Source organism: Bipolaris zeicola, assembly GCF_000523435.1.
Source record: "Bipolaris zeicola 26-R-13 unplaced genomic scaffold scaffold_44, whole genome shotgun sequence".
Lineage (NCBI taxonomy): Eukaryota > Fungi > Ascomycota > Dothideomycetes > Pleosporales > Pleosporaceae > Bipolaris > Bipolaris zeicola.
This window is the reverse complement of record NW_006912093.1, coordinates 61,224-87,157: the sequence shown is the minus strand read 5'-3', so window position 1 is coordinate 87,157 and position 25,934 is coordinate 61,224. Positions and strand designations below refer to the sequence as shown.

At 48.8% G+C, this 25,934-nt stretch overlaps 9 protein-coding genes across 9 annotated transcripts; 6 read left to right on the top strand and 3 right to left on the bottom strand.

Annotated features, from left to right (window-relative positions):
• Nucleotides 1–866: 866 nt before the first annotated feature.
• On the bottom strand, nucleotides 867–1,684 carry COCCADRAFT_24937 (uncharacterized protein; the record flags this gene model as incomplete). The annotated part of the gene is made up of 3 exons (XM_007712442.1): nucleotides 867–1,249; nucleotides 1,297–1,381; nucleotides 1,481–1,684. 3 exons carry the CDS (start codon nucleotides 1,682–1,684, stop codon nucleotides 867–869), a joined length of 672 nt encoding a protein of 223 aa, XP_007710632.1.
• Nucleotides 1,685–6,277: 4,593 nt separating this feature from the next.
• Nucleotides 6,278–7,906, bottom strand: COCCADRAFT_91897 (uncharacterized protein; the record flags this gene model as incomplete). The annotated part of the gene is made up of 4 exons (XM_007712469.1): nucleotides 6,278–7,206; nucleotides 7,261–7,332; nucleotides 7,386–7,737; nucleotides 7,784–7,906. The coding sequence occupies 4 exons, from the start codon at nucleotides 7,904–7,906 to the stop codon at nucleotides 6,278–6,280; spliced, it is 1,476 nt and encodes a 491-aa protein (XP_007710659.1).
• Nucleotides 7,907–11,470: 3,564 nt separating this feature from the next.
• Nucleotides 11,471–11,779, top strand: COCCADRAFT_91807 (uncharacterized protein; the record flags this gene model as incomplete). Its single annotated transcript, XM_007712468.1, has 1 exon — nucleotides 11,471–11,779. The coding sequence occupies one exon, from the start codon at nucleotides 11,471–11,473 to the stop codon at nucleotides 11,777–11,779; it is 309 nt and encodes a 102-aa protein (XP_007710658.1).
• A 347-nt stretch (nucleotides 11,780–12,126) lies between these two features.
• COCCADRAFT_3678 (uncharacterized protein) lies at nucleotides 12,127–13,542 on the bottom strand (the record flags this gene model as incomplete). The annotated part of the gene is made up of 1 exon (XM_007712434.1): nucleotides 12,127–13,542. One exon carries the CDS (start codon nucleotides 13,540–13,542, stop codon nucleotides 12,127–12,129), a length of 1,416 nt encoding a protein of 471 aa, XP_007710624.1.
• A 789-nt stretch (nucleotides 13,543–14,331) lies between these two features.
• COCCADRAFT_35392 (uncharacterized protein) lies at nucleotides 14,332–16,550 on the top strand (the record flags this gene model as incomplete). Its single annotated transcript, XM_007712467.1, has 3 exons — nucleotides 14,332–14,362; nucleotides 14,400–15,374; nucleotides 15,475–16,550. 3 exons carry the CDS (start codon nucleotides 14,332–14,334, stop codon nucleotides 16,548–16,550), a joined length of 2,082 nt encoding a protein of 693 aa, XP_007710657.1.
• A 1,126-nt stretch (nucleotides 16,551–17,676) lies between these two features.
• On the top strand, nucleotides 17,677–19,004 carry COCCADRAFT_35391 (uncharacterized protein; the record flags this gene model as incomplete). Its single annotated transcript, XM_007712466.1, has 5 exons — nucleotides 17,677–17,917; nucleotides 17,980–18,036; nucleotides 18,088–18,158; nucleotides 18,210–18,583; nucleotides 18,641–19,004. 5 exons carry the CDS (start codon nucleotides 17,677–17,679, stop codon nucleotides 19,002–19,004), a joined length of 1,107 nt encoding a protein of 368 aa, XP_007710656.1.
• Nucleotides 19,005–20,281: 1,277 nt separating this feature from the next.
• Nucleotides 20,282–21,388, top strand: COCCADRAFT_91862 (uncharacterized protein; the record flags this gene model as incomplete). The annotated part of the gene is made up of 1 exon (XM_007712465.1): nucleotides 20,282–21,388. One exon carries the CDS (start codon nucleotides 20,282–20,284, stop codon nucleotides 21,386–21,388), a length of 1,107 nt encoding a protein of 368 aa, XP_007710655.1.
• Nucleotides 21,389–21,920: 532 nt separating this feature from the next.
• COCCADRAFT_35389 (uncharacterized protein) lies at nucleotides 21,921–23,930 on the top strand (the record flags this gene model as incomplete). Its single annotated transcript, XM_007712464.1, has 3 exons — nucleotides 21,921–22,156; nucleotides 22,228–22,989; nucleotides 23,117–23,930. The coding sequence occupies 3 exons, from the start codon at nucleotides 21,921–21,923 to the stop codon at nucleotides 23,928–23,930; spliced, it is 1,812 nt and encodes a 603-aa protein (XP_007710654.1).
• Nucleotides 23,931–24,726: 796 nt separating this feature from the next.
• COCCADRAFT_3674 (uncharacterized protein) lies at nucleotides 24,727–25,696 on the top strand (the record flags this gene model as incomplete). The annotated part of the gene is made up of 2 exons (XM_007712433.1): nucleotides 24,727–24,915; nucleotides 24,965–25,696. The coding sequence occupies 2 exons, from the start codon at nucleotides 24,727–24,729 to the stop codon at nucleotides 25,694–25,696; spliced, it is 921 nt and encodes a 306-aa protein (XP_007710623.1).
• Between the last annotated feature and the right edge of the window lie 238 nt (nucleotides 25,697–25,934).

The following is a 25,934-nucleotide window of genomic DNA, read 5'->3' as shown; positions in this document are numbered from 1 at the left end:
TGCCCACATTATTCTTCCCTTGCCTTTCGCTTACCCCCCTGTCCAATAGACCCATGTCTAAGAAACCTTGTCCCAATCAACCGCATGAATGAATTATACGCGTCAGAATTGGATGTGGTAGAGGACCAAGAAACCAGCACAATCACATCCCGCATCAAGCTTTGCACCTAATTACTCATTGAGTAAACGCCAACGGACAGAGACCTTCCTCACCCCAGCAGATAGAGCAGCTAGCATAGGGATCAAGTTCTTGCATAAGGGTAACACGATCCCGATGGGCAGTGTCCCCTCATCAATGGTAGCAGAGGTACGAGAGTTCATTGAGAGATACAGAAATACACCAAGGGTTCCAGGATCACAATACTTCACACAAGTAGCTTAAGATGGCAGTATGAGTAAAGGGCAAGTTCCGAATTACTATTCATGCAGGGATTGTACCGTGCAGGGCAAGGTTTGTCTCCGTCAGCTTTCATAGTAGCGGTTTTCATGGATTGAGTCGTAAAATCACGCATTCTAAAAGTGAAAGTGACACGAGGGAGTTTGCATTTGTGGAAAGGTCGGGAGGAAGCTTTGACGCAGGAAGAAAACATGTATTGTTGCAGCTTCAGCTGCATTAAGATCATATAGATGGTATATAAAATAAGTAATGTAATAGCCTAGATAATGGTGCTGAAATTGGAGCTTAAGCTGCACCCCACTTCAGCACCGCCAACTGGGCTGTCAAACTACTTATTTTATATACTATCTATATGATGTTTATCCGCTGTGACTCCCAGTACACAGAAAATGTCCAGCAATCGCTAGCAAAGCCATGGGTGTTTGCATATCACCATGCCCCCTCTCCATACCCTATCTCCATGCCTGAGTTATTCTTCTCCTGCTCTGCGCTTGTCCTCCTTCTCCGACAGACTCAGTCCTGCGACCTTCTTCTCCAACTCAGTCTGCTTCATGATGTGATCAGACTCGATTTTAAGACGTTCCTCGGCCAGGGTGTTATGCGCGCGTTCATACAAGTCAACGAATCGCAGCCAGTCAACATCGGCTGCACCAGCGAACTTCAACTCCTTGAGCGATTCGAACATAGCGCGAGCAAACATTGGTCCGGTGACCTTGGTCCCATACAACCTTTCGTTTTCTTCTTCCTTGGCGACCATTTCCATAAAGCTCTTCTTAGGTTGGGAAGGACTACTCGACGAGGGCGCGACGCCCAATCCCGCCTCGTATTCCCCCCTCCAGGCTTCAAGTTCTGCTAGGATTAGTGTCTTTCAGTGCTGATGTCGTCTCAATTGGCCTTACCGGGATGAGTGGTTTTATTGCCCTGCGGGCGAAAGCAGGAGGGGAGGGCTGCCGAGCGTGCAGCTGCCTTTTTGGAGTCCTCTGACTTAAACAGCTCTACAAGCTCCATTTACTTTGACACGTGTTGCCGGAAGCAAAGGTTGATCTGCCAGTACTCACGGCAATAGCGTTCCAGCAAGCTCACCTCAGACGACGGAGCAAAGTAGGTTGATGTGTTGCCCTTGAACTCACTCAGGAAGTTCTCGAGCCACTCGACGTCTTCGGGGAAGATGTTTAGGTGCTTGAAGATTTTTGCCGTGATCCGTATCAGCTCGACGTTGATAATGCACCCTTTCTTTTTGTAATCCGGGAGCATTGGATTTTTGGTTGGGAAGCGAAAGTCTTCCATTGCAGCGGTGATATAGTGGGATAGTGAGTATCTAGTAGATGGGTAGTGCAGTTGAAGCAGGGCCTCGTACACCGTTTGATTATAGGAAACTATAAATACGAATTACGAATGCCCATGGGCCATATGCCACGGCTCTTATATCTGCAATGATGTCAGTCATATACGTGGAATGAAAAGTGATCGGGGAGTGGATACGTTATATATAAGGCTTCGGCATACCGACGCGAGAATTCTCTCGCGTTATCCTGGTGGTGTCATATATACACTCTCTTTATCGGGGAACGCCCTCGAGAATCGGCTATTACCGAGTTCTCGAGTCGCCGACGCACTACATCGGTCTTATATAATAACTTCGTGATCTATCATGATCTACGAAGGCTATTGTATGACGCTCAGCTGTGATAGGAAGAGAGTGGGTAGAATATAACAATTAAATATATGGTTGAGGGTTCTGTGGAGGAGGTGGGAGATGGCCGCCTCTTATAGCTTGCGGAATGGCGCGTTTGTCTTTCCAAATCCGTACGCAACACATGTCAATCCGCGCTGTGGGATAGTCGTGCGATCAATGAATTGATAGAATTGCCTATTTGAGCGCAATCTTCTGACTCATTCCTTCTTCACTTGATTAACTCTTCACGTTCGCTCCCTTCACTGCATATCCTCATTAGCAGTTGCCTGGTTCAAACAAAACCTCGAACAATACCCAGCCCCGCTCTTGTTGCCTGAAATTTGGGTATTGGCAATTTCTACCGTTTGTACAAGCAATATCATTGCTCAACATGTACACTATTCCAGGTTCCACAAACTTTTGCCAAGTTTCATGTTTCACGTGTCAGTACAAGACGCTTTTGAGCGTTTGACCTGCCCCAGTTTTCTTACATTGTGTGACTACAAAGCTGCGAACGATAGCCCAGAGTCATCCATGTGGGAGTTCATGTGCCATGCAAATAACATGATTATGGCCTCATGGCTTGACACAGACTGTAGCCTGAGCGCGCACTAGCCCGGCAATGCACTCAATGATCATGTGCAGATGATTTTGGCTTCTTTAGAATATGGCTCTTCTCAGTGAAAGATATCTTTGGTACCCGGCAAGTTCGATGTCATTCGTGTATGGGCCCAGTGAGCTATCTTCATGGCGGCCAGTTGTATCGAAATGGGTGCTCAAGTCAAACTGTTAAAGATAAACTAAAGTATGTACATCTTGTTTGTCTACCATAAGATTCCAGAAAAGCTTAGGATCGTTAGCTGCACCAGAGAAATGACAAGACATAGCAGTAACAGCCAATTTTGCTGTTTTGGGTGTGATTGGGGGTCCGGCATCGTTCTCTTCGTGCCTCGTCCACTCAAAAAGATCGCGTTGTGTGAGCGTAATGCGGCCATCGAAATTTTTTCAGCATTCTAAATCATAGCCTTGAGGAGCATAGGGGTGCGGAAAGTGCAAAGATACCGCTCTGACTGGATGTCTGCAGATAAATCGTGTATCAAACCCATTGATAACGCTGTCGATGTGTATTTTGTTCATCAGAAGCTCCATGAAAGTCCAGTCGATCAAGCGGCGAAAATAATTTGCTGGATATGATCGGCCAGTACTAGATGATAACAAAGGTGGAGATTTCTTCAGCCCAGCTATCCGAAAGTGTCGTCGTCTAAGATGCCTTCTAGGATAGCATGAGCATCCGCGGCGGAGTAGATGTGGTAGAGACTATGACGCACTGCTAGTACTAGGAACCGGGAGTATCCTGGGATATCTAAGCTTTTCAATCATTGCCTCAAGCGAGAACATGGGCCGCTCACAGAGCTAGATATCTTTTCGGATGCACTGATAAGGATGTGAACGCGCCGGATTGGCCTCGGTAATTTTGTTCAACATGTTCGTGCGGTACGATAGAATTATAGTGAAGACAAGCTATATCACGATTGAAACGATCCAACTTAGCTTGTACAACCCCTACATTCCGGCTAGAAATTACGAAAGCCCGAGGATTTCGATCTGAATCTGGGGCTTCAAGCTATTCGGAGATGTTGTGCACATGGATGCTAAGTCTCAAGGACGCGCGAACTGGATAAGCACCAGTACCACCGAGATTAATGATGCTGAGAGATTTCATAGTAGTAGCAGTTGACAAAAGATCAACACTGTATAGCTGGTTGATGTTATTGTAGGAGAGATAGCTGTTCCAAAACAAAAGATAAAGAAAGACTTTGCGTCATCCGTGCTTTTCCATAACCTTAAAGAAGGCACCCTTGCGTTGCATCAATATCTGCATGTGTTCAAACTGATTTGCAGCAAGGTTGAAAGCACCTGGTCCGGATATTATCCAATCCTCTGGTGACACGATGGCTATATCTCCTTGGGATTACCTGCCGACACATGTTGTTGACAAGATCCCAGGACTACAACCCCGTGACGTATACACATAGAGCTTATGTGTCACGCGCCGTTCCCTAATTGTAGTCCGTTTTGTGCGTTAGATAGAGCGCTGGTGTCGGTCGGAGTTTGTTCGTCAATGCTGATTACTATCGGGTCATAGAAGAACCCCCAAAGGAAGGGGAATATCACTTGCTCTTTTTTTGAACCCAAGTATCAGTCGTCTCTCTTACCATCATACACCCCTTACAGGGTAGCGTCGAACCTCTCTGGATGGGGTTTAGTGTCTTGGCCCGTCATCATTCACATACGGCAGCTAGTACCAACTACCTCCCTGTCGTCATCAATAATACTGGTTTTGACTATATCATTTTTCCTGAGTTTTGCTCTTAGTTCCAGCATCTCAGATGCAACTGGCTTTTCTTCCATCCCTTTTCTCTCGCCTTTCTTAGAGCGATTGCCCCTGCAACTAGTAACATGTCACCTGCAAGCATACTTTGGTACGGATATTATAAGCTTTGAACCCACTACATCGTGAACTTTAAACTGCCGCTCGGGCGCCGTTCTTCGCACTTGTCAGCGAAGAATAATGGAGATTTTTATAATACCGACACAGTTTAGCTAGACTTCGCCGTAGCAGCAGCACCTTTTCAGCCCACTGCATCTCAATACAATAATTTCTGCGAAAGAAGCCTCCGCGGAGTTGCATTTTGCTGGGCACGAGAAAGATTTCAGTGTAGTTGATTTACTAGCTGAAATAGCGCGAGATACGCTCGACTTAGCTCCCATCCACTAGCCATAGAATGCGTACCCTATGCCTTAGTACATTCACTTTCTGTAATTCTCTCAACGTGTATAGTGCAGATCTAATATTCTGAAACGAATAAATGAGCTACAGTATGGCAATACTCGACGCGGCGAAACTTTCCGCTACAATGCGATCATGCAATGGCGACAGGATATGTTTCATATGCCGGTCAATAGCCACGAGTAGATCTGTAGTAGATCAGTCCCAGATTTCTTCCCCCAACAGCAAGTCCTTTTCTCATCAAAACTTATTCATGTAAGACTCTTAGTGGAATATCTGGGCCCAAATTTAGGGGGTTTCTTCGGCATTACCTCCCTGATCGTGCGCCAAGCGGAGCTTTGACAGGCCGCTTGCGCAGTTGGTGGTCGTGCCATTCTTGGATTACGCTTGTTCGAGACCGCCACATCAGCAGCCACCCAGGATCCTAGATCAATCGCAGCGAGTCATTCCCATGTGGATTCATTGTGCCGCCATAGCCATCTTCTGATCGTTACTGGAACGAGATAAAAATCGCATGATACTGGGCAATTTACTGCTTAGGCATGCCGAGAAAAGAGTTTGGTTGGGAGCATCGATTAATCCGAGATCACGTGTTCCACTAGCTCTTTGGCCAGGCATCACGCAATTTATGTTCTATTTGACCGACGGGGAACATGCGTCACTCCGCTGACGTCCCTTTGACGTCTTGAGCTTAAATGAAGGTACGGAAGGGAGAGACAGATGTGCGGGAACCCATGATTTTCCGGGTTCAGGGTAGTAGTACGTCCTATCTTTGACGCGTGTGGATCAGGTTCCCCGAAGCACCACCGACCCGTTCGTCAAATGATGGTCAGATAGCTCCAGGTCCTCTATCCCTGTCGCGACGTGGCATACTAATTCTGATCCCCCACTTCTCATCGCAAACCCACAGGATCTTTCTCGGAAAAGCTCAAGAGCAGTTCGGTAAGCGAGCCTCGGTAATAAATACGAAGGTCTTCGGCGAGGTAGAATTGAAACACAGGTCGAAGGATCCGGAATGCGGTCCATGATTCATGCTCTTTCTATTCATTCTCTAGTTTTACACATTTCCGCCACTCACAGGGTTGGCGGGGTTCATTCTAAACATTACTATTCGTGAAAAGTCCTCTGGTGATCATCGTTCCAGTTCAAACAGGATATGGCGAGTGAAGATAACGGCACCTTGAGCGGCATGGATCCTGTTGCGACTATTTTGCAGTGTGAAAAGCCGAAGATTCGAGACGTCGAGGATCTTGGGTATATAGCAGCGGGTACAGATATGCTGGTGGTGTTGGATATGGCGATATGTGCTTGGATAAGCAGACTTAGAACGCCAGGATTTGTATTGTCATGTCGTGTAGTCAAAGTACCCAGACTTATTTTTGCCTTTTATGTATATCCGACTCTTGGTCTTGGTTCAGGAAGGTCCGCTGCGAGTCGAAGTGCCCTCTATGCCGTTTTCAGTGCGTATGAACTCCTCAGAATATGAACGGTCGGAAATGCATCCAATAGAAGCGATTGCCGACAAGTCTGACTTGTCGCCATTGCCAGACGGAGAGATATTGTTGTCAGGCCTGGTCTCGGCCTTGGGTACAGGAAGTAAATCCACGGTACTCAGTTCGATATCATCATCCTTGTGATCGCCAATCGACATCCAGCTCCGACCGAGTGGCCTATACCATTCCTGCTGTGATGGAGTTTGATGTGAAGGGGGCGGCGCTTGCAAATGCGGATCGGTGCTAGTTGACTTGCCCGATTTGTCTGTTGAGTTTACGACGCGGGAAAGGAAACCCTTGAAGCAGTCTGGTAAGAGTCGTGTAACCAGTAGTCGAATAGCGGGAAGGGATACGCAAATACAGCCTGCCGCAAGCTCTAGTTCGGTCCAAGCGACAAGTGGAGCGTAGTCCCATGTAGGATCAAAAGAGATATTGTAACGGGTCAGAGTGTGCATCCGAATCATAGTTGCGATACAACCGAAGGTGCCGGTAGCAAACATGAAACCAACAGCGCACTTACGCCAGCGGTTAACGCGCAGATTCCGAATATAAAATAGGGGAAGGGCCAGAAGGATAAGATCCTGCACGATGGCACTGGCTGAGTTTGCATAAGAGACGTTCCTGGGACTTATGCACTTTCCCTTGATATCTCTGTTCCAAAAAGACTCGATAGGGGAGCAAAGAAAGATTGATAGGAAGAATATGACGATGGTGCTGATGCTGATGAAAACCATGGTCATGTAGGCGAGTAATCGAAACCGCGGCTCTATAAAGATATTCAGGTAGGAAAGCAGTAAAGCAATCTTGATAAGACCAAGGACGAGGCCATAAACTGCTGCGGCGATGTAGACTGGTAAAAGTCAGTCAAATGAGAATAGAAAACCGATGAATAGGCTGAACGTACACAATTTGAGAATGGGCATTAAAGCACCATCCTGCAGATTCCAAAGATGGTCACCGAACCCACGTACAACCACTAAGGCTAGTCAGCATAACTGAGATACAGCAGTGACCATGTATTTCACGTACTCGACAGAGCACATGCTAATGGCACTTGACCCAACAGCCATGTACCGACGACAATATAGTCATCCAACGCCACTCGTTTTGATACTATCTTGCCAGCAGTTCTGCCGACCACGCATGTAAAACACACCACATACACGACAATGGTGAGGTTCAAAAGTCGTCGACGTTTCGAATCATTGGGGAGGTTGCACAAGTCGGCCTGCACCCTAGCGGTGTCCAAGCTGTCTTGCATTGTGCAGTTGGCAACCATGCAGCTCCCCACACGCATCGTGAGATCCCTGTCGCCACAAATGCAGTCGATGTCTCCAAGAGTACAATGGCTCGTAGAGATTTTCGATATCATGCAAACGAGCTGGAAAACTGTCAGCAGGTACAAGGAAATTCAAAGTTTTACAAACCCCGCATTCTGGAATATCATTGATGCCCAGTTTCCTGGGGTCCAGGTCCGATCCTGCGACGTGAGCATGGCCAATGTTGAGCAGGGCGTATATGACGAGGAGGAGGATGAGGCGAAAATGCATAGGTGCGAAGTCTGCGCTCAGAGGAAGAAACCAGACATTGGGATTGGCGTCTCGAGAAGGGTTTATGTGGTAGTATATTCAAGCCCGGTCGTTGCGAGTCGTGTTAGCGGAAAAAGACAAGGCGGCCTGTAATACGAGCAAGGAGGCGTTGGTTCTTCCAGAAGCATTTGCGTTAGTAGCGACAGCAACCAATTGGATAATATGGTCAAACGACCGTTGCGCAACCACGCCGTTGCATGTAGGATGTCGAGGCCCTTAACATGATGCTATAGCAAGCGAAGACATGTCAATGCTATTTGAACAGACGCCCACCGGGTACCCCGTTCCCAGGCGTACCCTTTCCGAGCCTAGTCTAATGGGGACTGCAAGGAGAGAGCTTGTACGCATGTGTTAGCCCCGTGTCGCGCAGCCGATCCTAACTACAAACGCAACAACCAATCTGCCTGCCGCTTCTAGTGCCAAGCCGGGATACCTTGCTGACCAAAGCCATTGGCCCATAGTTATCCAGTCTGTGGTTTCATAAGCGACGAGACACTGGGATGTTTTCGTCGACATCTGATGCTCCAAACGTGACGAGCTAACAGGGCTAATATGGTCACGATACGAAGATCTTGGAGGAGATAGGTATTCACGACGGGACGGCAAGCCTATCATTACAGATTTTGACAGCTCCTTGGTGCGCTTACGAGATCTTGGGGCTGTACAAATAAAGTTTGCAGTACGGCGACCTCAAAGATACAAATATATCTGAGTAGCTTGCACCCTTACGGATCTTGGTCGTCTGCTGGCACCGGGTCAGACTCCATTCATGTCGTGTCGTGCCCCAAACAAGGGAAAAGAGTAGTATCGGATCTTGTCGGAGAATTTGAACGTTTCGGCGCATATGCAGTACGTGCCGGAGCCTATCAAGATACTATCGCGCACTGAGTCGACAAAGGCAACATGCCTTCATGTCGTGCTGCCTTATTATAGTAAAATATGGAGCAAAGCAGCTAGGAAAATTATCGCATACTCCTCCGTTTCGGGCGAAGACAGCCGGATCCCCGTGCTTCGGCTCGGAGCGGAAGGCTATGAAAGTAAAGGCTATTGTTAGCAAAGATCTTGTGGAGTTGGTAAACAGGTACGAACTCAATAGCTTTCGATTGTGTTGTGGCTTGGAATACATACCTCACCGCTGCTCTCTGGTGATTGGAGCATAGTCGAAAGATAGTGGCTGGCATCATGGGAAACGCCGAGCATGGACCAGTCACGTGACAATCACGCGCAGCTGAGCAAGAGTAAGTCCCGATGATCAAGTGCAACTGATCCGAGATAAGACGTTTTTGTCCATCGTCAAAGCTCAATAACCTTTTGCCTCAGGCGCGAAACCACCCAATGATTCCAGCATCCCACGTGTTTTCCTAGTCCAAGGAGATCTTCCCAGTCAATATCGCACTGTATGCCTGATCAAATTCCTTATACGGTCACTCGCCCCATAGCGATTGGTATTGCCAATCTATTCCTCATCTGCATTGCAGCGACTATGAAGCAACAAGCTGTCTAGAATCACAGTGTACATTCCGGAGTTATACTGCCGGCTGCGAGTCGGCCCTAAATAGATACGCACAGCGCTTTATTGTACTATTGGACCTCGGCAAATGCTCGTCACTGCAGTCACTCGAGGGGATGTTCTTGGCCAATACACTTGCTACCTGAAAACGATAGGGTACTTCGTCTATTCCTTCTGAATAAGATACTAGATGCATCAAGGCCTACGTTGCCATGACACAATACTGGTAGAACCAGGGCCCCAGATCAGAGTTTTGATATTATCGATAATCGATTTTGTGACATGTGTGATATAAATTACAAGTTGCGGTATCGCGGCAGATGTCGCAACGCTGAGAGATTTAGTGCAGTACCATTTCTTGGAAACCTGAAAAGAATATGATAATTGCTAGCGAAAAAAATCGGCATAACAGACACATGACAGGACTACGTACGGAGTATAAGGTGGAATGTTCCATGTTGATGACGCGGGGTATTTTCAGTGGGTCTCTCGCCCGAGAAAAGTTTGGGTTTTTTCGGTCCACATTCCCAAACATGTGCTGTGATATCGACTTCGTAGTCTTATATGAAGTGATCTCAAACAAGCTAGGGCTTCGCGTTGTTGTTTTCAAGCAAGTATTGCGATCTTGACCGGAAGACCTGATCCAGAGTGGCCCCGAACAGATTGCCACGATAGAATCTCTGTTCTCAAGTGGATGTTAAGATACTGAATCATGATTTTACCCCAATCTACTCTCTACTGGAAGATCTTTGGATTTCCTTTCAGCCGCTAGCAAATGAAAAACTGGATAAAAATGGTCTATACAAGGTGCATATGATGCTTTTCAAAATTCTATTTCAACATTCATTCTCTTATCTCGACAGTTCAGCCTACCTCGGTGCACTCAGTGCTTCTACTGTGTAATGCCTTGAATACGATAGAACAGTGGCACAAATTATCTTTGACAAACGAGCCAACAACATGACTGCTTAATCGTTTCTAATTGAATCTACTCCGACTGTCATGGCACCAAGACAAATTCATGGGTGCCTCTAACTGCAGGGGGAATTCTCGTTGTGCGGAACACTTTGCATGAACCGATTTCTAATCTTAATTCGATATATTCGAACCAAGCAAAGCTCGCTGATAACTATGCAACACCTTTTCTTAATTTGATAATGATACAGAAAATTTAGCCAACTTTTTAGCACACCTTGTTTCCCTGTGACAATAAGACACAGGTAAATGCCACCAACTCACTCCAAAATCTCCAAATCTACAGCTTTCAATCAAACCCAGTCGTGAGTCTTTCTGCCTTTCCTATTGTCTCTCAAAAGGAGGAGCAAGTATTAAGTCAACATCCCGGATAATACTCTAACCTCGATATCTCTGAACGCATCAAACTCGCCATCTCCCATCTATTTACAGCCCAACAATATCACCCGGTTTCCACCGATCTAGTCACGCACGCCGTCCTCAATGCCGAAACCGCAAGCGCCTTAATCTCAAACGCGCAGCTATGCCCTCGTTCTACGTAAATTCACCATCCCACCTCGTGATCACCATTGAGCGATAGTCACGCAAGAACGCATTTTGGTCATCACACCATAGTCCGACAGCGTGCAGAATTTCTCTAACAGCGCGCGTAATGGTAGTTTGGAAAGCGGGAGGGCCATAGAGGATAACGGAAATGTACTCAGTTCTACCGGAAGAACCTACGCCTCAACTGGGATGTACTGTTGAGCCATGTCTCAGGACCATATCTAGATGTACGGCGCGTGATACTCCGCTTTGTGGTGTGAGTTCTGAACATGTTTGCTTACCATTAGAGTCACTCTTGTTACTCTTGTAAGATGTCTCATCTCTCCCCCAACACCAACTGCATAACCGCACTTAAAACGCAGCGTAAGTTCAACAATCCATCTTCAATTCCAACCACAAACATCTCAAATTCTCCAAGTTACCCACTACTTTTAAAAAAAAACGCCATCAACGCTTATATCTCCAAAATTCGGACCACGCCTCCTACTACGACTATGAACGTACCCATTTCACTCATTCCAAGCGACACAGCCATGAGCGTACCCGTCCCGCTCTTTCCAAGCGCCGCGACTCCCGATTCCAAAGATATAATGGTTGGAAACATGCCTCTTTCACTCTTCATTCCCATCTGCATCTTCGGACCAATGCTCTGTGCGACGCTGGTCCATCTCTACATCAAAAAGAGCAGGCAGGTGGATCAGGAGATGGATCGGCAGCGACAAGGCGGGGATGTAGAAATGCAGCTTCGGGGATTCTTGAGGGCACCGGAGCAGAGGGGACGGGAGACTTTGAGGGAGGTTTAGTTTTGTTGTTGAATGGTGGGTGTTTAATTGGGAGGCAGAGGACATGGGGATGGGTGGGAAGCGTGTTTTGGGCAACCATAGATTTCGCATGAATATTTAAACTCCGCACTACCTATTTCCATCCGAGCCCTGAGTTTTATTTTATTTTTCTCGGTAAACCGCCTTGCTGCATTCCGTCATTCGGCCGTGTTCGGCTCGTCCCGTTTTCTCGGGAAGCGGTTTGGCGCTATGCCTTGTTGAACACATATCGTCTTCTTCCACACGTATTCCCAATTGTCGGGCGCGTTTCCAGCGAGTTTTAGTCCATGCTGTCAAGCCACAATCTGATAAGAAGTTTCATGACCTCCTCAAATCATACTAAACTTGCGTCTCTGTCTCCGAGTCCTGCTGGGTATAATAACATTGCGCGAAAGAATAAAATTGTCAGAGTCGTCAAAGTCCGAAACATAATGCATCACGCCATCAGCAACTATGAATTCGCGGTCACTGCTGGTCTCTCGTAGGCTTGTTCGTTTTGAATGCGAGACTTTTGTACGCTTTTCACTTTGATATGACGGTGTCGGTGTCGGTGCCGCTGGAATCTTGCGTTTTGATTCTTTCGCGGAATGATGTGAGTGTGCGCTTTGTGTTTGTTTATTCTTAGCGGTTGACTTTGACCGACGAGGCTTTGCCATCGGTGCTGGTTCTGGTGCTGGTTCATCCTCATCCCACTTGAAGATGGGGTCACTCGGATCTATCTTGACCATAGTTTGTGTATTCGAGTTGTTGATATTGACTACGACACCTTCTGTATCTAAGTTATTAATAGGTGTTCGTGGTCGTAAAGAGAGTTGTGTGGGCCTGCACAATGTATCTGGTGCTTCGCTCATCCGGATAGCCTTTTTCTTGGCTTTAGAAAGACGGCCTTCACTATCGATGATAAGGTGATATAGATCTCGGACGGGTAGTGCCGGCGCCACGGCCATCAACTGCGTAACCTTTTTTCTCATCTCGGAGTCTTCTATGTCTACCAATTTCATGTCTTTCTCCTCACTATTCGTGGCTCCGGAGCGATCACCAGGCGATTCTATAAACGGAATACCTACCATCATCGGGGTTTTTGGGTGTGAAGTTTGGGGTTTTTTCTGAGATTGGAGTAAGTGGTATTGCCGGGGGCTAGCTGTATTGGATTTTATGCGCAAGAAAAACCCAGATTTTCTTGCGTCGCGCATATTGGTCGGCCGGACTGGCGAGTGAAGATCATGCGTAGGTGACATGTCGCGCAAGATGAGTTCGGGAGACGCACTAGCGTCACGTATCCTAGGGTTCAATTTGCCTGGTGTTACCGACTTGGCTGAATCGCCGTCAAGTATAATTGGTATTTCACGAGAGGCTCCCAAGCGTTGATCCGCGCCAGTCTTCAGGTTTCTGTTCGTGTTACGCATCGATCTCAGAGGATTCTTGGGAGCGAGCGAGAAAGAGACAGGTGGTTTAGGTATTGTCACTGAGTGATTGCGCTTTTCTTCGCGGCTTTTTCGGTCCTTTTTGATCTTCTTAGGTTTCAGGATTCGATCATGTTTGTTCGGAGCAGAGTCCGCGATAGATGGCGCTTTGAAATGTAACTTGCGGGCGCGTAAACGTTGCAAGGCTGATATTTCGCGTAAAGACAGAACATGGAAATGCAATGGTTCATGTTGTTTTCTTACACCATATTTCTCTGCGAACAAGGTTTGATATTTTTCATTGAGACCAAACGGCAAGAGGACGGGCAAACACACATCCATGGCGAATATACCGAGAGCGAGCCAAAATGGAATCCAGCCGAGCGAAGGACGATGTCGGTTAACGAGCGGGATGGCATTTCGCAAAGGGTACGATAACGCATAAAGTCGTCATGACTTAGGAAGTGTAATAGGAAGATTGAGGTAGCATCACGTGCGACAGTGTCAATTGGAAGCTGTTGGTGGGGTAGCTGGAGACGGCGTGGGGTAGCTTTTGGCGGGGCTGGTGTGGCGCAGGCCTATGTGTGGCGCGTGCAATGCTAAGGCGATGGTGCCACGCCTCAAGTGGCTGGGAAACTGCCAGCACTGTGCACTCTCTGGTATATTGAACATCTCCTTTTTGCTCTCAACTACTCGTTCAAAACCGATGGGTATGATCTCCTCCGGCATCATCTGATCGATCTGCAAGAAACGGTCAGTGGGCCAGCGGATTGGTCGCATTCTGACTGAGGGGTAATCGTTGAACGCCAACGCAAAAAGCAACCAGCAAAAGAAAGCATGCACAGTCATTCAGGGGCAGAGAAGGCTGGAGAAACTAGTGTTAGAGACTGTAATCGTCTAGGCCAGTCGGTCTGCAAGTGTTGCTCGCAGTGTGGGGCCGACAAGGACCAAGTGTAAAGACAACGGCATCTCCTTGTGCCTGGCCGCGCTACGCTTCGACACGAGGGCGAGCCACCCCAGCCATCTCCACTCAGCACGTCAACAGCACGGCGACAACATCATCACGACAACTCACAGCATCCACACCTACGTCTTGACCGCCCTGTCACACGCGCCAACTGTCTTGCCTTTATGAGCGCCGCCATCGCGCCGTATGGGGCAGGTTCCAAGAGTCTACCACCGTGATTTCGCCATTCCAGGTTCCCGTCGATCGCGAATGGCTACTGGTAGCATTGGCCATGTGCCCGCCCCGACATTTGCTGAGTACGTAGACGATCCCTTCCTCGACCATCGGCGCGATGAGGCGGATGCGTCGCAGACACAAGAGCAAGACATGGCCGGCTTGATCCATCGCGCGCCGTCTCCGGGGGCGTCGCAATGCTCACCGGCGCAACAGTCGCAAACACCCGCGCAGTGCATCGCAGTGCGCCCTGCCCTGACCCATCGCCTGTTCTCTCATCATCTACACGTACGAGCATTAGCTAAGCTGCAACGCGATAGACTACTTTCTGGACCCATGATCGATATATACGTAGGCGAGTCGAAGCGCCACTGGGCGCTGCACCGCAACCTGCTGTGCCACCACTCCGAAGCCCTCGAGAATGAGCTCCTGGGCGATGCCAACGGCAATACGAGGAAAGACCGCCTTGACTTGCCCGACCATGACCCGGCCGGCTTCGAGCTGCTGGTCAAATGGCTCTACCAAGGCAGTCTGGACGACGTCTCAGACATGGCCGACGAGAACCAAAAGTACGACTATGCTGTGAGCTGCCACAAGCTCTACCTCCTTTGTGAGCGCTTCAGCATGACCCAGTTGAAGAATGTAGCCATGGATCAGTATAGAAAAGGTCTACATGAGGCTGAGTTGGTCCCCGACCCCGACGAGATCAACGCCATTTACCGCAAGAGCCCGACCGGCTCGCCCTTTCGTCGCCTGATGACGCGCATTGCCGCTCGCCAGATCATGGACCCTGGGAATGAGCGTGACGTTGAGACGTATCGCGAATGCTTTACCAACAACCCTGACTTTGCCATTGATCTGGTCAAGGCCATCAGATCTGGCACTGGAGGCATGTTGTTTGACGACCCAACAGACAAGGGAAATGAGTGCCTCTACCACGATCATGAGGCCGCACCCAACTGTTACGTCAAGGAGAAACTTCGAGGGAAGCAAGGTGTGTAGCTCTGCTTTGTCTGCAGTTCATTTCCAGCTTCACCACACTCTCTTACCCCTTTTTTGATTGTATAATCCCCATAGTAACTCCCATTAACCAGCAAAGAAGAGGATCGCCCAGTCATCCGTCAAATCAGTCCCCTACATAAACTCCGTCCAGCCGAACCGCCCTCACCTCCCCCATCTCCAGACAGAGCCGCTCCTTCATTCTCCACCGCCTCCTCCCCCGCCAGCTCGCCCACACGGCAAAAATCCTCTTCGCCGCTGCCTGACAAGTCCGGCGAGTTCGACAGTTGGTACATCGAAGGAAATGGCAGTCGCTACTCAGCCGCCCAATCCAGACGCCTTTCGGGACCGGGAGAAGGACATGGAAAAGCTGCGCAAGGTGACGCCTCCGGATCGAAAACGCCTCGAACGGTTCCAAGTCAACGGGACGAGGACATACGAGACACACCTAGCCCTCGACGAGCGCCTCCAAAGCTTAGAAGACAGACATCGCCTAGTGAAGGATAGCCAAGTCATCGATGGAGTCGATGGTGAGGGTCAAGGAGGACCTGTGCAGCCGCTATATCAAACCCCCTTACGCCGCGGTATATGGGACTGGGCCAAAGGAGGGGCTGGCAGAGGCAGCATAATTGGACCTATACCAGAAACTCCAGACGATTTCGGTATGCCATCCACTACCGATTCCGAGAAGAACGACCTGTATTCAGAAGAGCAAGTCGCAACTTCCAAAGTCACAGTCTTTGGACTCTCTCATTCTCACATCAACCCATCACCGTCATTTTCGCAGACAAAGCGATCTTCAGACGAGCTCGTGGCCGCATCGTCGGCCAATACTACCCCAGCCACTCTCAACCGTCCCACTGAGCAGTGGACAAATGGCAAGCAAGTTATGCCACAACCTATATCCGAACATAGTAGTCCTCTCACACCAGAAACACCGACACCAGCACAGCGACAACGAGATATGTCGGTAGATGCCAACGGCACACCCTCCAAGAATGCAGTAGCCAGGGAGAACAGCGAGGTTGCTGAACACGTGTCAAACGGTGCATCACAGAAGCCAAGTTCGACAACTCAGGCTTCTGACCCACCCCACTTACGAACATTTAAGGTCACCCTTGCTCCCAATATGCTTTCACCAGCTCGGAACAGCCCAAGCGCAGCAAAGTGATTTTCCCCTCTTTCGGTTTTGATTTTATTGAATGATACCCGCACATACAAGTTGTCGTTTGTGTTTAGTTTGTTTAGAATACCAATACTTTATATTCATGCGTCTTTGAAGTGTTGCTTGACTCCATTTTGTGCACTAACCTGTAGTTTCCCCTTTTACTACGTGAGGTTAATACGTGGCATCGCATCACGTGCTTGACTATGTGCTAGCCTTGGTAATGCCTACACTGCTTCGAGCGTCACGCTAGAAAATCATGGAGGAGTTTTTCATCAACTGTGCTTATGTATTTCCCCTTTCCTTCGATATGAATCGATGTTCTAGACACTTGTTACCGCAACAGTCAAAACAGATTTGATTTTTTATTAGGAAGGGTAACACCAGCGCGGGGACATAACATACTACCGCCTGCACTCCCTCGCACAAAGACCACAAACTTCTCACCGCAGCGTACCTAGCGTAGGACACCAGAGTAGAAGAATGTAACAATACAAGGAAGCCTCGCGGTGCTGTACCCAAAAACAGCACCAACCTACAGGGTAGGCTAGACTCTGATCTTCGGGAGGCGCGCACCTCAAGGCCACACACTCATCTGACATGCATACAAGCTTGTGCGCCGGATGACTGTACAAAGCAACCCCCCATCCGCCCATCGTCCCGCCTTATCAGCTTAATACCCTCTCCCCCCCCCCCCCCCGGTCAATATATAAGTAAGCAAAACATGCAAAGGTATACATGGGTATATAGACTAGGATATGCGTGCGTTCTCCGGGCGCGCCAAAGCGGAGCGTTCATTGGTATATATGTACCAGGGGGTTGTTGATTGGACGCCTAGGTAAAAGACGGAAAACGAGGTCAAGGTAGTACAGGCCTGAAAGATAAAAACGGAGAGGTTGGTGGCGAAGGATTTTTTGTAAGACTTGCTTAGTTCCCTGATAAAGTAGAGCTTTTTGAAAAGGGAAGTAATTGACAAGTTTTTTTTGTTTCTTCTTCGTCTTAGTTTTTGGGTGTTGTGACGAGTTGGTGTGGGAGACGACGAGAGACCTTTTTTTTTGTTATCATTCCATCCTCCTCTTCCATCCATAAGTATTTTTTACACCGAGTACGCGAGAAAGACTAAACGTTCACGATGGCGATGACGACGCCGGCTACGGCGCTGCCGACGGGACCTGGTGGTATGCCGGGATACATATGGAACTTACCTGCGATGCCGCCGCCCGAGGGGCAGGCGTCGAATTTCGTGAACCCGGAGTCTCGCGATATGGAGTTGATTGTTATGAATGCGGTGTTTTTGAGTGCGACGGTGGTGGCGGTCGCGGTGCGGTTTGTTGCGCGGCGTACGGCTAAGGATGTTGTTGGGTGGGATGGAGGTGAGTTGGAAAAGAGAAGAAAAGAGTTCGTTTGGTCTTGTCTGGATACTTATGTGGCGTAGTCATGTGTGTTCTTGCGACAATGGCTTCGGCTGCGCATAGTGGACTTATGATTTCGGGTGAGTGATGCTGTTGTGGTGTTGTGGTATGGTGCTGATGAAAAGGATCAGGTCTCGATATTGGATATGGGAAGCATCTTTGGGATATTCGCGCCGTCACCTTGACGCATTCGAGACTACTGGTATATTCTCTTCTAATGCGTAAAGTGTCATTGATATCTAACTTGCTACAGCAACTCAACCAACTATCCACACTATACATCGTCGGTATCTGCTTTGCCAAACTATCCGTCCTGCTACTCTACCTCCGCTTCTTCAACGTCGTCGAGTTCACCCGCCACCTCATCTACTTTGGCATATTCCTGACACTGTTTACATCTGCGGCGTTCATGGGCCACGAGATTGCGCAGGCAGTGCTGTGCATGGGTGTGTCGGCTGTGACGAACCAGTTCTGTAAAGCAGTCAACAAGGTCGTGACTATCCAAGCTGCTGTCAATGTCTTCATCGACTTTTACATTCTGGTAATACCGCTACAGCAGGTGTGGAAGCTGAATATGGATTATCGAAGGAAGCTTGGAGTTGGTGCTGTTTTTGGAGTGGGTCTTGTGTAGGACATCCCCCTTTCATTGCATTATTTCAGGAGACGAAACTAATCGTGGAAAAGGGCATGTATCGTCAGTGTGGTTCGCATGGGATGGTCAATTCGGAATCTCAACGAGTCTGATCACTTCTGGGCAGCCGTTCTCACCTCGGAGATGACGATCGTAGAGCTGAACACAGTCATTATTGCGCCTTGTCTGGTGTTTTCTCCGGCTTTTGTAAAGCGCAGCAGAAGCGGACTTTCCAGTCTTCGCACAAGACTGGTTAGCAGCGGGCAAAGAACACCGTCCAAAGACTCGCTCTCGGATGTATATCACGACAAAGCGTACAGCGACGCCCCAAAGCCTCAGATTGTACCACTACAGTTTGTTACAACTCCTAAAGACTACATCGAGCCCGCAAAACCCGCTGCTACACATGGCCGGTAGGCATCTGTTGCGATGACATTTGCCAGGAGGCTGGCTCCAATTTGCATACCCAAGTTTGAAACCAAGAGGTATTTGGAGATCGTGGCTCAAAAGTTGTTTATCGGCCACATACACGCAGCAGCCGGACCTGTGTATTGGGTCTAAAACTCTTGCACTGTTTATAGGTACAATACCCCTTGTTGAATCAATTCAAAAGCATGTTTATTGCGACTAAGCTACTTGTACTTCTTGATAGTGATAGCGGCCATTTCAAAGCTGCACAAGAGAACATTCGAACGACACATCTAGACAATCATCTATTCTTCGTCAAAATAGAAAAAAAACATCGGCAGGTAGCACACTCACCGGTTCGTGTGGGTCGACTGCAATGCAACCACAGCCTGCTCGCAGCGTACAAGCTTCATCCACAAATAGGTTTAAATCGACCACCATGCTATCACAACTTCCGGGACCCCGCTACCATCCATCCAATAGCCATGCGATACCCCATCCGCGTCCGATGCTGCGAGGCGGCCCCCAACCAGCAGCCCTCCAGTAATGAGCAATGTCTCCTTGAGTATTAGCGCTGGACCCACCCCCTCGCCACAGGGTTTGTGCTTATGAGAAACAGAGTGTCGGTATCCAATGTGGCACAGCATGAAGCTCGATGTTGAAAACCTTTTTGCCTCCTGCTGCTTATCTCGGGTTTATTGATGCATCTAATTTAGCCTGCGTCTGTTATCCCGCTGCGCCGTGGTTAATGGGGGGCCGCTCTTTTGGTGTTTCCGGGACGGGAGTTCCCCCGCCTAAGTAGTAGCCCATCAAAGACCGTTGGTCCGCTCAGTGTGTGTGTGTGTGTGTGTGTGTGTGTGGATCTTGGGGCTGCACCGTCTTTCTTTGATCAAAGGGTTTCCCTGGTATACCCTCGTGCACCTATTCCTGTCAGGCTTGCGTGGCCTCAATGCGGATTTAGAAGGGAGGATGTACCAGAGACTTGTTTCCGCTTAGTTTCTGGTCCGACGTTTCTGCGAGTGAAAGGGGGGCTGGGGGCTTTGCGGCACAGCATCGTATGATTGGCTGTGATTGGGGAGATGCACTGTGTTTGCTCCTTCACTTTGTTTGGGAGTTGCTGGGTCGCTGTTGCCTTGTCACGTCTTGACCGCGTTGCTTCCGTTTCTTTGCTAAAAGCTTTTTTTTCCAATCCTCTACTCTCACCATCACACCATCACTCAAGATACTGATTCCACAATTGCACCATAAGACTCAATTCATCGCATTGGCCATCAAGAACTGCCATCATGAGCGACACCACAATTGAAGGCCCAGTCCTCATATTTGGAGGCTGTGGCTTCCTTGGACACCACCTTGTTCGGGAATTTGCTCGCGCGACGCCAACCCCCAAGATCTTCGTCGTCGATGTAAACACCGAGCGCAATCGCAATCCAGACGCCACCTATCTCACTGCGAACATCCTTCAGCGCGACGAGATAGCCAAAATCTTCCAACAAGTCAAACCTCAAGTCGTCCTTCACACAATCTCACCCAACCCATTCGAAGTCAATCGCTCGATTCTGGAGCAGGTGAACGTAATCGGAACAGACAACATAATCCAATGTGCCAAAGCCGTCGGCACTGTCCGCGCGTTCCTATATACATCTAGCTCATCAGTTGTCCACAACCAGCGCCAGCCTATGATTGAAGCAACCGAAGACTTGCCTGTACTCTTGTCGCCTGCCCAGCCAGAATACTATTCGCACACCAAAGCACTCGCCGAGAAGCTCGTGCTCGCTTCAAACCGCCAATATGACATGTTGACGGCAGTCGTCCGGCCTGCCGCACTGTACGGCCCAGGTGATGGCCAAATGACGATAAATGTCACCAAGCAAGCTCTCACCGGCCGCGCCAACATCCGCTTCGGCGACAAATCGTACCTCTACGATACATGCTACGTGGAGAACTGCACTTACGCCCAGACACTCATCGTAAAAGCACTCCTTGAAGCTTCTACATCCGCACCACTCCCTGGAGACAAGAAAGTCGAAGGCGAAGCCTTCTTCGTTACAAACGACGAGCACATCCCTTTCTGGAACCTCGCCCGCCTCGTCTCCGAGCTTCTCGGCTCCCCCGTCCCAGACGACCAAGTCAGAAACATTCCCATCTGGTTCATGAAGACTTTCGCCTTGTTGGGCTCCTGGCTCTACTGGATCTTCTCTCTCGGCCGCAAGCAGCCCAAGCTCACGCCGTGGGTTATACGTCTCCTGACCATGGAGCGAACGCTGTGCATCGACAAGATCAAGACGAGACTTGGATACAGGCCTAAATTCAACAACAGGCAGGGCTGGGAAAAGGCAATCGAATGGGCAGTGCCGGAAATCAAAGCTGAGAAAGGGGGTAAGACTGCGTAGGCTGCGGTTCGTGTGACAGCGGTTCATTTTCCGGTGTGCAGTAAACCACTGTATCCCATCTTCCATCCCACTAATTTCTAAAAATAACACTGTACTGTAAAAAGGATAATCGTATGTATACCAATCAAGATTCAAGTTCCTTGCATTGCTGCCTCCCTCGTATACATGTCCAGTGTGCAGACATGATGACTTCATCTCACACTCACACACCCCTTTGATACGAACATCATTTTGTCTTATATGCCTACTTATAATATCAACCAATAAAGCCCTGTCTCATAGCCTTGTAGAAGGAAAGAAAATGGTAGATTTCTGACGTAAACATGGCACTGCATCACACCCTTCAATCCCCCCCCCCTTCCATTCCCGGTCAGACCCCCCCGTTGAGATACCGCCAGCCACCCCCATGGCAGTGCTCAGATATAAGAGGAGGGATTGACCTCGAAGCAATGATAGTTCTAGCATAGAGTACACTGTACTGCTCTATTTAATCCATCAATAATCGACGAAGACAGAAGAGAAGAAGCAGAAAATGGCATTTTTGATATACATTTTCGTTACATTCGTGCTACTACTTACACACTACTTCTTCTTCTTCTTCTTCTTCTTCTTCTTCTTCTTCTTCTTCTTCTTCTTCTTCTCCTCCACTATCCTCATCCAAAAACCTAGTCAGAAAAAGATACCACCGTGGCTCTCGTACAGAATCCCCTTTATAGGACATGCACTGTATTTTCTCACAGATCCTTATGCTTTAGTGGCGGGAATCACGTATGCACTCCACTCACCATACACTGCTCTCACATAAAGTCACAGTAACATAAAAAAACTAACACAACCAGCCACCCAGTCCGCCTCCACCTCCCGGGCACAAACCCGATTCTAATTCAAGGCACTGCCAACATCCGCCGCTTGCTAAAATCGAGCTCGCACACGAATCCTTCGCACGCTCAGACGTTCATTGCAAGCCAACTCTTCGGCATGCCCAAGCGCGCTGCACAGCTATTTCAGCGGGATGACTCCGGGTACGCTGCTACTCCCTTACCAAACTCACGCGTAGAGGGCAAGAATCGGATTTGTTATAGAGATAGGAAGATTCTGCTAGGCATGCTGCAAGGGAGTGAGGTCGTAGGTGTAATTGAAAGATTCAAAGTTGCGTTTGAAAAGAGGATGGTGCGGATATGGGAGAACATGGAGGAAGGAGAAGAGTGGGTTGAAGAAAGTGATTTGTGGGCGTTTCTAACGAGGGAGGTGACGCCTGCTGCGATTGAGGCGTTGTGTGGAAGATTACTTGTGGAAGAGGTGGACGGGGAGTTTGTGAGCGACTTTTGGGCATTCGATGAGTGGGTGCCTGCGATCACCAAGGGGGCGCCTGCTTGGCTTTTCCCAGGGGCGTATAGGGTTAGGGATAAGTTGCTTGGGAGTCTGGTCGAGTGGCGGAGGGTGTTGTTGCAGCGACGGCAGCAGCAGCAGCAGCAGCAGGGGAGTCATGGAGACGAGGCGGATAACGCCTCGCCATCGATGATGGCAAAGATGGGTCTGCTCGACGTCGATGGATGGTCTGTGCAAGCGATCGCGGCGTCAGATCTAGGCTTGATATGGGCGTAAGTTTCTCCAGTCTACTGATTGCAAAGACCAGGGAAAATTGGCTTGTAAGCGCCGTGTGATGGCGATTGCAGACCTCGCTTTCTTTTTTAGCTGCCTTTGCTCCTTTGCTGACCACCCTCCTAGGTTAAATTCCAACACCATTTCCGCCATTTATTGGCTGAATGTCGAGATCTTCCGCTCTCGGGAACGGCTGAGGCGTATCCGAGCTGAATGCTTGAATGCAGGACGCAGCGCCAGCAGCCACAACACCAACGACAGCCATGCAATTCAAGGCACACCACTACCTGATGTCGACTTATCGGCCCTACTCACTCAGCCATATCTCCAAGCCTGTTTTGCAGAGACGCTCCGTTTGCGGACCCACATTTTTATTACCAGATTTGTCGACACTCGCGACATGGAGATAAATGAGTGGTTGATCCCTGCCGGCAGTGTCTTACTCACCTGCTCATCTGTACCGCATATGGACGCTGCGCTGTGGAAACCGAATAACCATGCCGCATCGGCACGCCCACTGACAGACTTTGTGCCGGAGCGTTTTCTCAAAATGCCAAATGATATCTCCAATAACGGTCCGGAGCGGGGCACATGTAAGCTTAATGCAGACGCCTCTCCCTCTGCCGATCCACTAGGAAAACAGCCACCAGACACTTACCCCACGTCCTGCGAATCCGCCCAACTGCAGTTTTCCGCAAAGGGGCTCGACGGCATATACGTCCCGTTTGGTGGCGGTGCGCAAATGTGTCCTGGTCGCAAGCTGGCAAAAGCAGAGACATTCATCGTGACGGCTGTATTGACATCCCTGTTTGACATTGAATTGTGCGACCTCCAGTGTGAGATACCGGTCAAGTCGAGTCACTTTGGCACAGGCGTCAGTAAGCCTGCAGCCAAAACACCTTTTCGTATTCGAAGGCGACAAACAGGGACAACGAGCTAAGTTGAATGAAATGGTAGCTGTGACATGTAGTCTATACTTGGTTACAATTTTCTTCTTTATGCCCGTGAGCTGTCGGATGATACTGCGGATGAGAATCGAGTACCCTGATCTTATTCGATTCTGTGTTATCGAGGCCTGAGATAGGGCTGCACAGAATCAGACAGATTCCATTTCGGCATTGGTTCTTATGTGCGCTCAGCCACGTACGTCTATCTAGCGCTGTATAATCCTTACCCTGCATAACGGGACTTGTCCTCGTTGTGGCAGAATACGCGAGATCCCTGTGTCCGTTGGGCAGCTGCAGAGGATACTGTAGGTCGTAACACCACCTGCAAGTGATACCACAGCACTGGGACCGTATGCGGAGACACAAAGCTGATTTCAAAGGCAGAATCGCAGTTGAATCATGTTCAGTCCTAAAATACTTTCTGTCAGTGAACTGGCTGAATCTCGTGTTGGCCCCCACGCCAGGCTCCAACGCTCATTCCTTGAAGGGGCCAACTCATGAAGCTGTAAGGTGATGGAAAATGAGACAATAATAATCAGACTTGTGTTTTGTGCAGTGATGATCAAGCCTGCATATACTGCGTACTCGAGGTGATCACCAGCGGCACTGTCCTTTATCGCCACTTCTCCTTCCAAGTGTTTCAACCCCCTTTTTGTCATGAATAGCACAAACAAAGAGTTCTTAAGATCGCTGCAAGAACACCCGATTACTTGGACGTTGGCTTCGATCGCTTGGCTTCTGAGCTGTGCTTTTGTCTGGAAATTGGAACTGATGGCGCTCGAACGAAACATGGAATCGAATCATACGAAGAACAATCTTGACTGCACTTCTAAAGGCACTCGCGATATCAGTGAACTGAAGAAGTTGCCGTGGTATACGCCGGAAATAGGTAACAAGCTCAACGAATCGATGCAAACGTTGTTGGAAGAGTATGGGAGTATTCCACGATACCTTCAAGAAGTACACATTCATCGGATCGTAAGTTTTGCAATTGGTGTCTCGAGGCATGCTAATGAAAGTAACTCAGCGTGACGCAGCATTTGAAGCCCTACCGATCGGAACAATTGGCGAATTCTGGTTCCTTGTCCTTGGACTCGCTGAGCATCCCATGTACGATCGCATCGTCAAGCGACTGGCACTTGGTGATGACAATCCCCAACCGACCTTGATCGATTTAGGGGCCTGTCTTGGTCAAGATATACGCAAGCTGATATACGACGGGGCATCGCCTGATCAGCTTCTAGGCGTGGACAAGTTCCCGCAATTCCTAACTGTAGGCCACGAACTATTTCAGGACCACACAGTCACCAAATCATGCTTCAGAACCGCAGATATCTTTGGCGAAGAGGAAGCCGGTATCCTTCGCACGACCAGAGGCTCTTGGGATATCGTGACTTCCGCGCAGCTGCTGCATGCATTCGACTGGGCGAAGCAGAAGCAAGTCATAAATCTCATGTTCCAATTAGCACGTGGGAAAGGCAGCTGGATAGCGGGTTTACTTACTGGTGGCCTGCAAGGTCATTCAGTTCCTGTTCCACCTCCACTGGTTCCTGCCGGCGTACATGTGGAACGTTACATTCACTCAGCCGAGACACTGCGACAGCTCTTTCAAGAAGCATCCGATGAAGCGGGACTGTCTGTCAGCATTGATGTGCGATATCAAGAGGACCCTAAAAGCTTGTACACGAGTGAAATCACAAAGGGTTTCTTTACTTCTCCAGAGGCGAGGCTTTTGTTTTATTTTGTCGAGATTTTTTGAGGGTTGAGCACATGCGTTTCCTGTTCATTCCAAACGATATGTATGTCGGTTCAGAAGAGAGTATATAGAAATTCGTATCTATGAACCATAGATAGCTTGGTGCGCCATTACGTCATCCCAAAGACTGACTCGCCTCGCGACATCAGCCTCAAATCTCACGACTCGCATCTCTCCTTCCTTTGTAGTTCATTCTAACGTACGGAAGCAACAGGCATTATCATCCAACAATGTTTGTTCC